This window comes from Bos grunniens, chromosome 16 (assembly GCF_055505025.1).
Source record: "Bos grunniens cultivar Pamir isolate PY7600 chromosome 16, Bosgru_T2T1.0, whole genome shotgun sequence".
NCBI lineage: Eukaryota > Metazoa > Chordata > Mammalia > Artiodactyla > Bovidae > Bos > Bos grunniens.
This window is the reverse complement of record NC_141180.1, coordinates 31414918-31429382: the sequence shown is the minus strand read 5'-3', so window position 1 is coordinate 31429382 and position 14465 is coordinate 31414918. Positions and strand designations below refer to the sequence as shown.

Below are 14465 nucleotides of genomic sequence, written 5' to 3'. Positions count from 1 at the left end.
GTAGTCCGTGCCCCTGACCCTGTGGCAGGCCACGGTTGACCCGTGCCTCCTCCAGAGATTCCCAAGCACACGCAGATAGGTCTGGCTCAGCCTCTCACAGACGCCGCGGCTGCCCCAGCTGCAGGTGTCTCAGGGCCGGCGCCTCCTCCCAGCCCCTTCCCTGGACTCTGGTGCTTTGCTGGTGACCCCTGGGGCTCCTCTGCTTGTGGACACATCACCCACTGCTTCACCTGCACACGGTGTCTCCCCATTTTCTTTTTCTAAAAAAGTCTATTTATTTATTTTTGGCTACGCTGGGTCTTCACTGCTGCCTGGGCTTTCTCTAGTTGCTGAGAGTGGGGGTTACTCTCTGGTTGCAGAGCATGGGCTTCGCACTGTGGGGGCTTCTCTACGGAGCACAGGCTCTAGGGTGTGCAGGCTTCCGGAGTTGTGGCGCACGGGCTTGGTTGCCTTGAGGCCTGTGGGATCATCCTAGACCAAGAACCAAACCCACGTCCCTTGCACTGGCAGGTGGATTCCCAGCCGCTGGACCACTAGAGAAATCCCCAATTTCTCCCTTTTCTAAGGACACCAGTCCTATCGGATATGGGCCACCTGATTTCAGAATGACATCGTAACTAATTCCCCTGAGAAGATCTTACTTCCAAATCAGGTCACTCTGAGGGGCTGGAGGTCAGGATGTCAACAGAGGAATTTGGGGAGGGGACAGGGTTTGGCCCAGGGGTTTCTGGGGTCAGGAAGCTTGGCAGGCCCTGAGTTATAATGGACTGTCAAGAGGAGGTCACTGGTTCTGGGTGGGTTAACACAGGCCGTCCGAGGGCCTGGTCTGTAGGCTGGCTCTGCCCTGGGCTTTCTGAGGGGTGTGGGGCCAGTGTCTGAGTCTCACTTACCGCCCCCACCCCTGGGGCCCTGGCTAAAATGCTGCTCTGTGGGGTCAGGGTGGTGCAAGCCCCTCGTCCCTCTGGGGACACCCGGTCTTTCCTGGTGACTCTCCTGGGGTGTCCTCTGTATGGCTGAGAGCTGGGTCTGCCACTCAGGGACAGCGTTGGAGGGCCACCCACCCCAGGGAGGACGCCCCTGGCTTGTCCTTGTCAGCTCCCTGTCTGGCTCTGCCCTGGGCACAGGGGGTCACAGCTCAGGGGAGCCTGTATCAGCCAGGATGTGCCTCATGGCCTGGCTCCTGGATGCTCAGGTCCATGACTTACTCTGAAGGTGGAGACCTCAGAACTTGAACCACGGACGGCTCTCAGATGGAGCCCAGAGTGCTGCCAGAATGAAGCTCGCCACCCTGGGCGCCGATGGCAGGGCTGGGCTCCCACTAGACCATCACACGTGACCAGAGCCGGGGACGGACCCAGGCACTTTGTTGGCCACGCCCCGATATCAAGGTCTTTGGTGCCTGGCAGGGCTGGGGCTCGGGGACATGCAGCCCATGGCCAGCCTCTCCCATGTCTCCTCCTCTGAGCCCACCGAGGCACCAGGTGGGATCACCTTCCTGGGCATGGATTTAGCCACTCAGAAGAGCGAGAAACAGCCAGGGCACCAAGCCCATGTGCCGCTCGTGCATCCTGAAGGTCTGCTCAGTGCCCCTGCTCTGCCTCGGGGGCCCCAAGGGTGAAGGAGATGCAGCCCGCCTGCGGGGAGCAGACAAGCCCCTGGGAAGCCGGGTGTCCTGGGTGGGAGGGAACTGGGTTCTGGGCTGGCAGCCCACCCATGGGCAGAAGGGCTGGAGCCAGATGCCCAATCCTTTGGGCCTCATTTCCTCTGCAGAAGCAGGGGAGCGCGTCCCTAAGCACTAGAAGTCCGGCCTCTCTGAGTCTGCCGCCGAGGCCTGGGATGAAGGGAATGTGTTACAGCCTCTACATCTTAGGATCCCAATTCTGCCATTTTCCTGCCTGTGTGTGTGCAGCACTCTTGCTAGAAACCGTTCATGTGTCAAATTCAATGAGCCTGTCCTGGAGTTGCAGAGGCGTGGTGGATCTCATGAAAGGAGCCCTCACCTGGTTGACGTTTGGCCGCACGTGTTAACACTGAGGCCAAACCGTGCATTGAGGCCCGTGTGCTGGTGGCACTGAATGTGTGACACCCGCCACTGGGCCGGGGTGCTTGTTCTCTGCAGAAGCAGAGAGCCGAGGCGGGGTGGCTGGTGGGTGGGAAGGGTGCCAGCTGCAGAGCCTGCAGGCCTCACCCTCTGCTGTGGGCCTGGGGTCTCTGGTGCTGTGGTGGGGGCCTGCTGTGGGCATGACCATATAGGGAACCATACAGAGTCCAGACCTTCCTGGGACCCCGGGACGTGTTTCTTACCGTTTGTCTGTTCGTGTTGATGCTTGGTTCATCTCACTGTTGGCAATAAAGTTTCTGATTTCAGAGAAATAGGAGTCTTCCTTCTCATCTAAAAGTGCGTGGTTGTCTGACTCGGAGGTCGGGGAGGAGGCGCTGGTCCCCAGGTGGTTGGTGAGGACCCCCGCATGCTGGCTCACTGTGGGGAGGGGGAAGCATCAGAGGAGGGTGCCCCTCGGCTGCACCCCACCCACTGTGGCACAGCGGGAGGGGACAGGTGGCTGAAGGGGTGCACGTGCAGGGCACTCTTAGGGAATACCCCCTTAGGGAAACCCAAGGGTACAAGGTTCCCCTGAATGAAGATGGCTTGAGGGGTGACTGCAGGCTTTCCCCTAGGGCTAGCCTGTGTGCCCCTTCCTCAGCTCTCCTCTCCCCACCCTGCACCCTGCCCCAACCCATCATCCCCATCCTCCAGGCCCCCCTCCCCATCCCCAGCACCCCATCCTCCAGGCCCCCCTCCCCATCCCCAGCACCCCATCCTCCAGGCCCCCCTCCCCATCCCCAGCACCCCGCCCATCACCTCATCCTCCAGGACCCCCTCCCCACGCCCCACCCATCACCCCATCCTCCAGGCCCCCCTCCCCATCCCCAGCACCCCGCCCATCACCTCATCCTCCAGGACCCCCTCCCCAGCACCCCGCCCATCACCCCATCCTCCAGGCACCCCTCCCCAGCACCCCACCCTGACCCATCACCCCATCCTCCAGGCCCCCCTCCCCATCCCCAGCACCCCGCCCATCACCCCATCCTCCAGGCCCCACTCCCCATCCCCAGCACCCCACCCATCACCCCATCCTCCAGGCCCCCCTCCCCCCTCCCTGCTCCCCGCCCCTCCCCACACCCCATCCTCCAGGCCCCCCGTGCCCCTCCTCTGCGCTGCCCCCCCACCTGGTGCGTGCTCGTGTTCATGCTTCTTCAGGTGCCTGTCCAGGTTGGTCTGCTGCCCGAAGCAGCGGTTGCACAGGTGGCACTTGAAGGGCTTCTCCTTGTTGTGGATGTTCCGCACGTGCCGCTGGAGGTTGGAGGAGATGCTGAAGGAGCGGTCGCAGTACTTACACCTGGAAGACACGGCGCCTCAGCGGAGATCCTGCCCTCACAGCCTCCCTGAGGCCCCTGGACCACGGTGGAGAGCTGGGATGCAGTCCCAGCCAAGTGTCCCTGGAAGCAGATGTCCCCCCATCCCTGACTCTGGGTGGCTGATGCTGTGGGACTGTGCCCTGAGCTGGTGGAGGGGACTCTCTGGGGCTTGTGCCCCAGGGGTGGGCAGCACCGGGACTTCCTGGTGTCTCCTGGCATCTCCCCCTCTCTGCTGTCCTGTCCCCCGAGCGCAGGGTCCACAGCAGAGGGTGGCGTGCTCCCGGCGGCCTCAAGGGGGCGGCCGAGCACCAGGAAAGATGTTCCCAGCAGGTTTTTCCGGAAAGGAGCCCAGACCCGCTGCCTGCAGCTTTCCTCCCTGGCAGACAGACCCCTCCTCTGGCCTGGTCCCAACTCCTCTTAGTGGGTCCTCAAGCAGACCCATCCCCCTTGGGGACTCAGCCTGCCAGTCCACTAGAGTGGCTAGTGGCTGCAGGGCCGCACCAACCCTCCTTAGTGTCCTTCTCTGACCCAGGGTGATGGGGGCTCCCAGCCTTGCCCCGTCAGATGGCCTCCTGTCCATGGACCCCTTTGGTGGAGGTGCCCCCAGCCCTGTGCGCTTGGTTTATCTTAGTGCCCTCCTGGGGGCACCTGCTGCCAGGCTGCGTGGCGCACTCGGGAAATGAAAAAAGATGCTCTTTCCTTGGATGCTTCGGTTGTCCGAGTATCATGACACCAAGTTATCAGAGCAAAGCATGAAGTTGCCACAAGGAGCAATCTGAGATGCCGGCGTGTGCAGGGTCCCTATGGGTGTGGGGCTTCTCCCAGGGCAGGGCAGAGGAGGGAGGGGGGGATGTCCCCCAGGTTATCACAGGGGAACCAATGGTGAGGGCCCAAGAGACACTGGCAGCAAGAAACAAGAACCAGAGAGGGTGGGGCGTCGGGGACTGAGGACCCACGGCACAGCTCTGCAGACAGGGCCGCCTCGTCCCGTCCCAGGGGTCCAGGCCACCACCACTGGCCAGCCACTCCCACCCGTCCAGGGCGTCCAGCCGGGCCATGGCAGGGGGACTCTGGCTCTGGGTCTCCAGTCGCACATGGTGCGTGTGTCAGTCTGCTCATGCACACGTGTGAGGCTATATGTGCATGCTTACGGGTGCATGTGTGATAGGTGTGCACGTGCTGGTGGGCACGCTCATGTGCTCCTGGTCTCAGAACTTCTCTAGGGATGCCCGTACGCGGCTCAGAGGCACAGGAGCACTGACTTATCCATCCCTGAGCTCAGCTATTTCCCTGTTTTGGGAACCAGGCTCCTGTGGATTGACAAGCAGAGAGGCGAGCACGGCAGAGCGCTGACCGGGCAGGCCCTTGGCAGGCAGAGTCTATGCGGCCAGTGTGGCGGGGCAGGGCTTGGGAGACTAGGTCCGCTCAGAGGGCGTGGCTGGGAGGTACGGGGACCTGTCCTGAGGACACAGCCTGGTGGCCGCGCTCCAACACGGTGTAGTGGTCACGAGCACTCAGCCCTGTGGACGGACACGTGTCTGAGGACACCCCGGGGCCCTGGCCTCTCACCCCAGTGCTGCCCGCCCACTTAGGAGGCGCTCGTCTGACACTTGACATTCAGAAGATGGCCCTACCTGGGGAGTCTGGGAAAGCCCAATGGCCCTGGGTCCCTGAGACAGGACGCTTGACACCCCCAGGCTGGCCACTGGGGCCCGGGGCTGAGCTTTTCCTGCTCAAAGCTGGTGGCAGCTCTCTGTGGTGGGAGGGTGAGAGCCCCCAAATTACCACCCCCTACTCGTGGGTGGCTTCTCCCTACCTGTAGGGCTTCAGTGGTGGCTCAGATGGTAAAGAATCTGCCTGCAACGTGGGAGACCTAGGTTTGATCCCTGGGTTGGGAATATCCTCTGTCAGAGGAAATGGTAACCCACTCCAGTATTCTTGCCTGGAGAATCCCCACAGACAGAGGAGCTTGGTGGGCTACAGTCCATGTGATCACAAAGAGTCGGACACAACTGAGTGACTAACACTTTCACCCAGGAGATAATACTTATGGGATGGGCCCTGCTTGGAGGAGCCCAGACTGCTCCCCTGATGTGATTCTCGGGCTTCATTTACTCAGTCCCGAGGCTTCCAGATGCTGCCTGAGGCCAGACTCATGCTGGCTGCCTCCACAGCAGATGGGCTAAGAGCTGCCCATGATCCACGCACTAGTCCCCCGAGCTCCTTCAAGCCACCGCTTTGGCCCTGGGGCTGGCCTGCTGGGCCAGCTGAGCTGCCACCAGGCCCCTGGGAGCCCCTAGGACGTAGGGCCTTGGTCGTCCCACAGTCGTGTAATGTTCAGCAGCCTCGACTTGGACCCCTGTCCCAGTTGCCGGCACCATGAGGGTGGCTGTCTTGTCCTTCTCAGCTGGGGTGACAGAGCAGTGGGACTGGGGCTTCAACCCTCTCCCCTCTGGGCTGAGCAGAGATGCTCAGGTGTGCTCTGATCCAGTAATCCCCTCTCAATAGTCCAGGAAGGAGGACTTCTACATCCCTGCCTGCACCATCTTGCTCCTCAACTCTGCCCCCAACACACCCTCAAACCCACAGAAACCTTCACCCCCCAGTGCTGCCAGGCTTGCCTGTAGGGCAAGTGCAAGGCCAAGCTGGCCCCAGCCCACCCAACAGCCTTCCCACAGGCTGCATGGGGTGCTTGCCTCGGTCTACACGGATGTCTGCACACTCAGCCTTCCTTTCCTGTATCTTTGGAAAAGTAGGGACCCTCGCTGGGCCCCAGCAGTGGCTGTGCAGTATCTCTGAGCAGTGGGACAGCTGAGTGAGAAATAGGACTGGATGAGGAGCTCGGTCGCGGGCCTGAGCACCGTCACTCCCCAACCTCTGCTGGTGGGAGGGGCCGGGAGAGCAGCCACACATTCAGTTTGGTCACAGGGTTCTGAATCTGACCCTCTCCTGGTTCTAATCTAAATAAATGGCCCAGAGAAGTGCATCTGAAATTTAGGGGACTGGTGAGCCCAGGGCTGCGAGGGAGCAGGGCTCTCGGAGCAGCTGGAATTTGCGTTGTAAATAAGCTGACAAGTGGCAGTGAAATTTATGGCCGTGCTGTATAAAATAGCACACCATCGCACTCCAACAGGAATGGGAGAGCGGAGACCGGCCAGCCGAGGCAGCGGGCAGCCAGGGGACCTTGCTGTGACCGCGTCTGCCCCCGCCCCGGGGAAGCCAGTGGTGTTGAAGATGCAGCACCGGGCGGGGAGAGTGAAATGGCCCCTGGTGGGGCGGTGGCTGTGTCCACTCTGGAACCTAGTGGGGCCGTACCAGCCACCAGAGAGAGATAGGCTTTAGGTAACTGTAAAAACCGGGAAAGGAAAGATAGCAGAGATTTTTGTAACCCTGTGCTGTGTGCTTAGTCGCTCAGTCCTGTCTGATTATCTGCGACCCAATGGACTGTGGCCCGCCAGGCTCCTCTGTCCATGGGGATTCTCCAGGCAAGAATACTGGAGTGGGTTGCCGTGTCCTCCTCCAGGGAATCTTCCCAACCCAGGGATGGAACCCAGGTCTCCCGCATTACAGGTGGATTCTTTACCATCTGAGCCACCAGGGAAGCCCAAGAATACTGGAGTGGGTAGCCTATCCCTTCTCCAGCAGATCTTCCTGACCCAGGAATCGAACGAACCAGGGTCTCCTGCATTGCAGGCAAATTCTTTACCAGCTGAGCTACCAGGGAAGCCCTTTGTAACCCAGGCTTAACAATAAAATGAACAAAGAACAGACACGTATGGGCCACCTGGAGCCCTGATGGGAATGGTAACAGGACCTTGCTGGGCACGTGGACTCAGCACAGTTAGCAGGATGGGGAGCCACAGAGGAAACGATCTGCAGATGGGGGGAGGTGAGCATCCTTAGAGCCGGAGTCCCAGGTCCCGCCAGGAGCCACGGTCAGCCCACGTGCATCCAGAGCACGTGCATCAAGACCCCCGACCCACCTCTGGGCAGTGCCGGAGGGACCCCTGGACAGGCTGCCAGGACAGAGGAAGCAGCCACCCTCCTTCCCACATCTCAACAAGCCCTATGTTCTGGAGCTTGAAAAAACATCATCAACTGCCCCTCATCTCCCAGCCTCACTCAGAGATCTCTAAACTAGGACACCGGCCCAGCCGGGCAGAGGTTTGTCACACTAAGGGGTCGTGCCCACTGTGTGTCACACTAAGGGGTCTGTCTTTCTCTTGCTTGTGGGGGCACCCACCCACCAGCTGGGCCTCCGTGGGCACACACACAGTGCACACATATGGGGTACAGACAGGCAGTGGCGGTTTTCATTGGCGTCACTGGGGTGACTTGGGCTGTGCCAGCACTGGCCTTCTGTGGATGAACTTGCACTTTCTTTCCTCCAACTGAAGCCCCTCCAATTCCCAAAGTGAGGCCAGATGCCCCAGTGATGTCACAAGACAGGCCCACACCCCAAACTCCTCATTGTGGGGCTGCCTTGAGCTAGATACAGTCAGGATTTGCAATGCCAACTTTCAAAGCAATTATTGTTACTTGTGTCGAAACTCACAGATTGAAAGAGCAAAAGAAATCAATGATAATTAAATCCTTCTATAAACATGGACCTGAACCCCCAGGGGCTCTTATATGCAACCCTGTCCAGAAGTTGGTTCTCCTTACAGAAACACACAGGGCTCCTTGTCCGGGAGAGAAGCAGGCCGAGCCCTCCTTTGTTAAGTTGTAAGTCACTTTTGGAGGGTAATAGGGAAGGAGGCTGTGTGCTGGGGGCCAGCTGAGGGCACTGAGCAGATGACTGGTAAGCAATGTAAGCTAACGCTTACCCGGCTGGGACAGGGCCTGGGGGCTATGATGCCTGCAGGAGCCCCTGTAGCTGCCCTGCTACAGGGATGGGTCCAGGACCCTGGACCCATGGGTCACTCCCAGCTGTGTGCCCGGACGACAGGAACCTGACACTGCCCACTTAAAATGATGCCAGACCCCTTGCTCCCAACGGCCGCTGTCCACCAGACAGCCCAAGATGTCATCCTGGCATTGGGACCAGCATCCCCCAATTTGTCTCAAGGTCTCCCTTCCCTGGGACTCCCGGCCCCACCCCCACCGGGTGGGTTCCCCAAAAGCCAGGATGTTACCCTCAGCTCTTTTCTTGGCCGACAAATGCCCTAGGCACCAACCAGAATGGTCAGCAAGTGTGGCTGTGAGCTTGGACCCTGGCAAGTCAGGGGCGTCTCTGAGCCTGAGGCTCCAAGTCTTTGAAACAGGGAGATGCCCCCACCAGTTGTGAACGTGAAATGTAGAGGCTCTCACAGCCCCCATGCGCTTGCGACCACATTCTGCAGGGAGGGGACTAGACACCAAGGAGCGAGGTGGGGGCAGACAGTGCTCCTGTCTAGGGTGGTCGGGGCACCTAGGTGAATCCTCAGGATGCCCCCAGCTTGGGTAGGATCCAAGTTTGCACGGGGCTCCTTCTCTGAGACCAGCCCACCCTGCCTTAGGGGCTCACCCTGGTCCCCTGCCCGGGCTGAGGTCAGCAATGGCCAGCGGCTGTGGGGAGGTGGGTGGAGGTGGGCTGGGTGGTGGTGACGCTGAAGCTCCCTCTCCACACAGACCACCCCTGGGCCTGGCTTCACTCTCCAGTTGACACCCCAGTGTCAGGAGGAAGGGCTGCTCCCAGACACGCTCTGGGGTCAGTGGGCGGGAACCTTCCAGAAGCCTGATCTTTACAACATCCCCAGGTGCGTGAGGGCTGAGCGGCCAGGATGGAGTGACCCAGTGTCCTGGAGCAAGGTCAAGCATTGCTTCCACCTGCTGCCCATCCCGTGGCAGGGGAAGGGGAGGTCCGCCAGGAGCCTGCCTCCCGCACCCCGACTGGGCGGGCTCCTACCTGTACGGCTGCTCCCCGGTGTGCGTCCTCAGGTGTCTCGTGAGGTTTGCTGACCGGGGGAAGATCTTGCCACAGTACCTGGGGGCAGGCAGTGGGGGAGGGGTCCATCAGGCAGGCGCTTTGCCATAGAGGCGGGCACCCAGGTGTTTTCTGGTGCTGTTTCTCCCACACCTGGGGGCAGGTGACCCACTGCACACCCTGGATTTCAGTTTCTCCTCGGCCTCAGGGCCCAGCTGAGTGTCACAGAGAGGCTGGACACACACCACTGGGCAGCTGGCGCTGGCCCACACTGGCCCGCTCAGGGCCGTGCCCCTGCCCGAGGCAGTTTCTCAGCCCCCAGCCTAGCCTGGGCCGAGCTGGAAAGCACCGGCTGCACAGGCCTGTGCCGCTGGGGACCGGCCATCTCTCCTTAGTGCTGAGCTTCCCACCACCCCCAGAGCCGGGGTTAAAGACGGACCAGCAGCCTTAGCTTCCGGCTTGGAAATTCCAACCTGCTGGCCAAGGCTGCATTTTCTTGTGCTCACTGGAGCACAGCTTGGTGTGGATATTTTCAGGGAATGACCTCAAGGGGACAGTGGTCCACCGGCTACCATGCGGACCCTGGCTGAGACTGAGCTTTTTCCTGGAAGTGCAGGTTCATGGGCCCTTGTGGCGCCTGCGGCCGCCTCACTGGAACTGCCTCAGGGGCTCACCGCATCTCACCTGCACGTGTATCGCTCCTTGCCCTTCCTGAGAATGGGGTCTGAGAGCGTTGGGGGCGGGGACCGGAAGTTGAAGGGGTGGTGTGGGAGGGGCTGCAGGGAGCTGCCAGAGTCCACCTTCATGGCCGCGAAGCTCTCCAGCTTCTCCGTCATGGTCTCAATGGCTGACATCTGTTGGCAGGAGAGTGAGAGAGGCTGTGGGGCTCCACTGCAACCCCAGTCCTGACGCGCCTGGACCCACCCCACACCTGGGTATCCTGGGTGACTGAGCATGGATCATGGACAAGCAGGGTATCATTGGAACCAGCGGTCTCCTTCTTCTTGGCCACTGGGCTGGGTTCTTTCACTTCCTGCAGCCAGCCCTGCTCTGGTCCTTGTTTGGAACCCCGTCACAGTCCAGGGTCCAGTCTGGGGGAGATGCAGCTGACCATCACCTGCCAGCCCCTGGGTGATGCGGGTCACTGACACTTGTGATCACAAAGCACCTTACTTTGAAACCAGCCAGCAAGCCCTGCTGGCTCGATCCCTGGCTAGCACTCCTTATGCCTAATTTGGGATGAAGACAGAATTATACCCTTTTTTGTTCGTTTTTTTGAGTGGTCAAAAAATTTAGTTAGTGTTGGTCGCTCAGTCTTGTCTAACTCTGCAACCTCATGGACCACAGCCTGCCAGACTCCCCTGTCCATGGGATTTTCCAGGCAAGACTACTGGAGTGGGTTGTCATTTCCTTCTCCAGGGGATCTTCCCAACCCAAGGATTGAACCCAGATATCCTACATTACAAGCAGATTCTTGACTGAGCTACCAGAGAAGCCCAAAAAATTAAGATAGCTATCTGAATCTCAAATTAAAAAATGGCTCACAAACCTGAAGCACCACTACCACCTAGTGGCAGCAGACCATAACTACAGGCAAAGTGCTAAAAAGAAATTCAACAGCTTAAGACTACACCCAACCGTGGAACGCCGAAGCCAACGTGACGTGCGACACAAGACGGGGTGACATGGACCGGAGGGGCTGCCTGTCTGCTCGTTGGAGACGCCAAGGGCTTGCCTGGGGAGCAGAAGGGAGCTGCTTTCTCCTGGCCTTGCTCATTTCCATCTGGTGGGCAGGGTTCTGACTAGAATCCTGTGCCTGCCTTGGGGCTGGGGGACAGAAGTAGGCAGGGGGCTGCGCAGGCCTTAGCAGCATTTCTCCTCTCCACCTGAGACTGCCTGCTGCAAGTCAGGCCCTGCGGGAGGCTGGGATGAGACTGAGAAAGGAAGAGTTTTCATTGTGTCTGGAATCCCTCAGGGTTTAGGCTGGGGAACAACTGAATGGTTATGATAAGACACCAGAAAGGGGTTAACAAACAGAAGATGGGGTCCATCCTATGGCTGAGGCCTCCCTTGATGCTGGGCTGCCACCTAGACCCTGGCCAGCTCTGCATAGTTGCAGGATTTGGGCCTATGGGATGGGCATGCTCCCTTGTCAGACGCATGCTGCTTCCAGCTGTGGACGGCCCGCCTATCTCCACTGATGGACAGATGGACACTGCCTGGCCCCTCAGATGCTGTCCAGTCTCTCACTGGCACATCCATGGCCTAGATGATGGGATCTAGGCACACAGACTGCTGCCCATCTGCCAGTGGGTCTCAGTTTTAGCTGCAGCCTTGGGAGGTTCTGGGACTACTGCCCTAGACTCCCCGGGACCCCAGAGGTGGTGAGGAGCAGTGGCCTGACAGGACTGCCTCTCCCTGCTCCACCAGGGGCTGCACACCTGCATGTCGGGCCTCAGAAATGAGAGGCAGCTGACCATAGCATGTTGGTGTCTTTGTGCATTGTGACCCCTGCCCCCCACCCCAAGACTTTACAGTGGCTGGAAGCTGCCCTGTCCCAGTGATGGCCTCACTTCAGACCATTTCATCAGGGGACTTACTAGTCACGTCTCCCACCCCCACCCCCGGAACTGGGCTCAGGGGTAGGCAGCAGGGGTAGCTGGTTGGGGGAGCGGGCAGCAGAGACAATGGGCAGCCAGCCCCCTGCCAGGCCCCTCTTCCTCAGGCCTGGGAGGCTCCGGCCCGCCTGGCGTACTTTGCCTGATCAGATATTCCCGGCCAAGCTCCCCCACAAACACAAACACAGGATGTGCCTGGCTGGCTTGCCTGCTTTTTCCAGCAGGGCCTGAGGAAACCAGGGGAAGTTCTTAACCAAACTCCGAGGCCCCCATGAGACAATGGGAGGCAGTAAGTTTAGCTGTGAACCCAGGCGGGGTGCAGGTTCCACAAACCACGGGTTTGTCCCAGGCGGGAAACGCGGAGGGAGAGAACAATGCCCGGGTCTGGAGTCTGGGTCCAGGCTGGCCCACAACTCAGTCCCGAGTCCTCCGGCTGGGGCAGGGGAGGCCCGTGGGTCTGGGGCCGGGGCCGGGCTCCAAGCGGTGAGAACAGGGGCACAGAAGTGCCTGCAGGCTTGGCGGGGTCTGTGGCTACTCCCCAGACTTGGGGGTTCTTTTTCCCAGACTCCTGATTCTGGTCTTGACAGGTGGCCTCACCACCCTCTGCATCCCCCGGGGAGGGCAGTCTGTCTGTCCACGACCCCCTGGGATCCCCTGAGCTCGATGCCAGTCCCTCTGCTGCTGTCCTGCTCCCTGCCTCTGCCCCCTGTACCGCCCCTCCTCTGCTGACCTTTTCTCTTAAGTGCCCTCATGTCCCTTGTACCAGAGAGGCTGCTGGCGTCCACACCTCCTTGGGTCTCTCCTATTCATTCTCCCTATGGTCCAAATGTTTGGATATGCTCCATCAGAGCTGCAGCCCACCGCTGCAGGGGGACGTTCACTACCCCTCCCAGCCGTGGGTCGAGGGGGGCACCCATGGCCAGTGTCCCTGGCTGCTTCCTAGGGCGCCCCCACCAAGGACCACCCTCCTGCCTCACCTGTCTGGCCCTGTCTCATCTTCCCCAGCCTCACAGGGATGGGTGGGTGTGCAGAGATGGGAAGCAGAGACCTGCCTGGGGCTTGTGGCTGGGCCTGGATGGACCTCACGCTCCCACTGGCCTTACCTGGGGGTGGAAGAGCAACGGGGATGGCCTCAGGTACTTTTCCTTAAGGGCTCCCACCGGGTCGGTCACCTTCCGCTTCTCCACCCTGCTGGACAGCAACACAGAGGGTTACGGACCCCACTGAGCGGCCCAGCACTGGGCGGGGAGGGGCCGTGGTCCCTGCCCCTCCTGCCACCTGTGCCCCATCAGTCACAAGGTGGGGGCCTCACCTCGAGCCCAACTTCCACGGGCCCTGTGACCACATCTCACCTGATGTCGTAGGACGGTCTGTGACCCGGCTGTGCACTTGCCTGTATGAGCACATGCTCCCCACACCACACCCAGGTCTGGACCCCTTCGAGTCTCCCCAGTGTCCCCCCAACCACCCAGCTGCCAGCACCCATGCATGTGATGAACGCCTGATGCCGGAGCTAGGACTCTTCCCTAAGGGTCCCGTGTGTGGCAGCCTCTGCCCACTGACCCGTTTGGCCAGCGAGGGCTCAGCCCTGTTGGGGTCCCTGGGCTCCCCAACAGCGGAACATGGGGCACACAGGGGCTGCCGCCTACACTCAACTTCCCTGTTCTGCCGAGCCCTTGGCACAGGTGCTCTGTCCAACTGGGTGGGTGTGTGAGCTACCAGGGTCCATCCGGGCAGGGCTGTGTGAGTGATCAGCAGGTTTCTGTCCTGGGGAGGTCTCAGGGCCTCCCCACAGCAGCCAGGCAGTGTCTACCTAAAACCTCAAGACCGCTGCTGGAGACAACAATTCCAGAATGTTCCCCAAATGCCAGTACAACTGCCAATCACAGCAAGTGGAAGAGGAGGCTGTCCCTCCTCCCCTGACCTCCTCCTCTCACCATTTCCAAACGATGCCCGCCTCAGTGCCCCCCATGGGAGTCCAGATTTACACAAGGTGACTTGGGGAGTCCTACCACCTCCCTGCAGGCAGACACAGCTGCAGGGACCGCCGCCTTGTCTGTAAAGGGCCACACTCCGACTCCTGTAGGGCTCAGCTCTGCCCCTAGGTGACCTCAGGGCCTTAGCAGAGGCCCCGTTCAAAGCTGGGCTGGGTCGGTCTTTTAATAAGGCCCCCGGGGTGGGTGGTGTGGGCAAAGAGGAAGGGGTCTCACAGTGGGTGAGGGGGTATTGAAGATCGTCTTCTGCCTTCTCCTGCCCTCTGTGACTCATGCAGCCCAGCAGGCTGGCTCCGAGAAGCCCCTTCCAGCTGGCCCTGACCCCCAGAAGACATGCACCCTGCCAAGGTACATGGCTTTTGTCATCACAGTGTCCCTGGCCCTGTCACAGAGCCAGCAGCACGTGGAGGTGAGAAGGGCTGGAGGGTCGGGGGGGAGTCAGCCTGGCGGTGTTGGGGTTCCTCCAACCCGGGGAAAGGAGGGTTATGGGTATGTGTCCATGGTCACACCCGGGGGGGCCTGTGGGGACAC

At 60.4% G+C, this 14465-nt stretch overlaps 1 protein-coding gene across 6 annotated transcripts in view; it reads right to left on the bottom strand.

Annotated features, from left to right (window-relative positions):
• The window catches only part of PRDM16 (PR/SET domain 16), a 336220-nt gene that overhangs the window by 8512 nt on the left and 313243 nt on the right, over positions 1–14465 (bottom strand). For 4 of the 6 annotated variants that reach the window (XM_086342572.1, XM_086342574.1, XM_086342576.1 and 1 more), the window contains 5 exons: positions 13044–13131; positions 10007–10176; positions 9305–9382; positions 3229–3398; positions 2305–2479 (listed from right to left, as the gene is read on the bottom strand). In XM_086342572.1, the coding sequence (XP_086198698.1) occupies positions 2305–2479; positions 3229–3398; positions 9305–9382; positions 10007–10176; positions 13044–13131 (681 nt within the window). The remainder of the gene's footprint in view (positions 1–2304; positions 2480–3228; positions 3399–9304; positions 9383–10006; positions 10177–13043; positions 13132–14465) is intronic. The other 2 variants (XM_086342573.1, XM_086342575.1) reach the window with 1 other exon arrangement.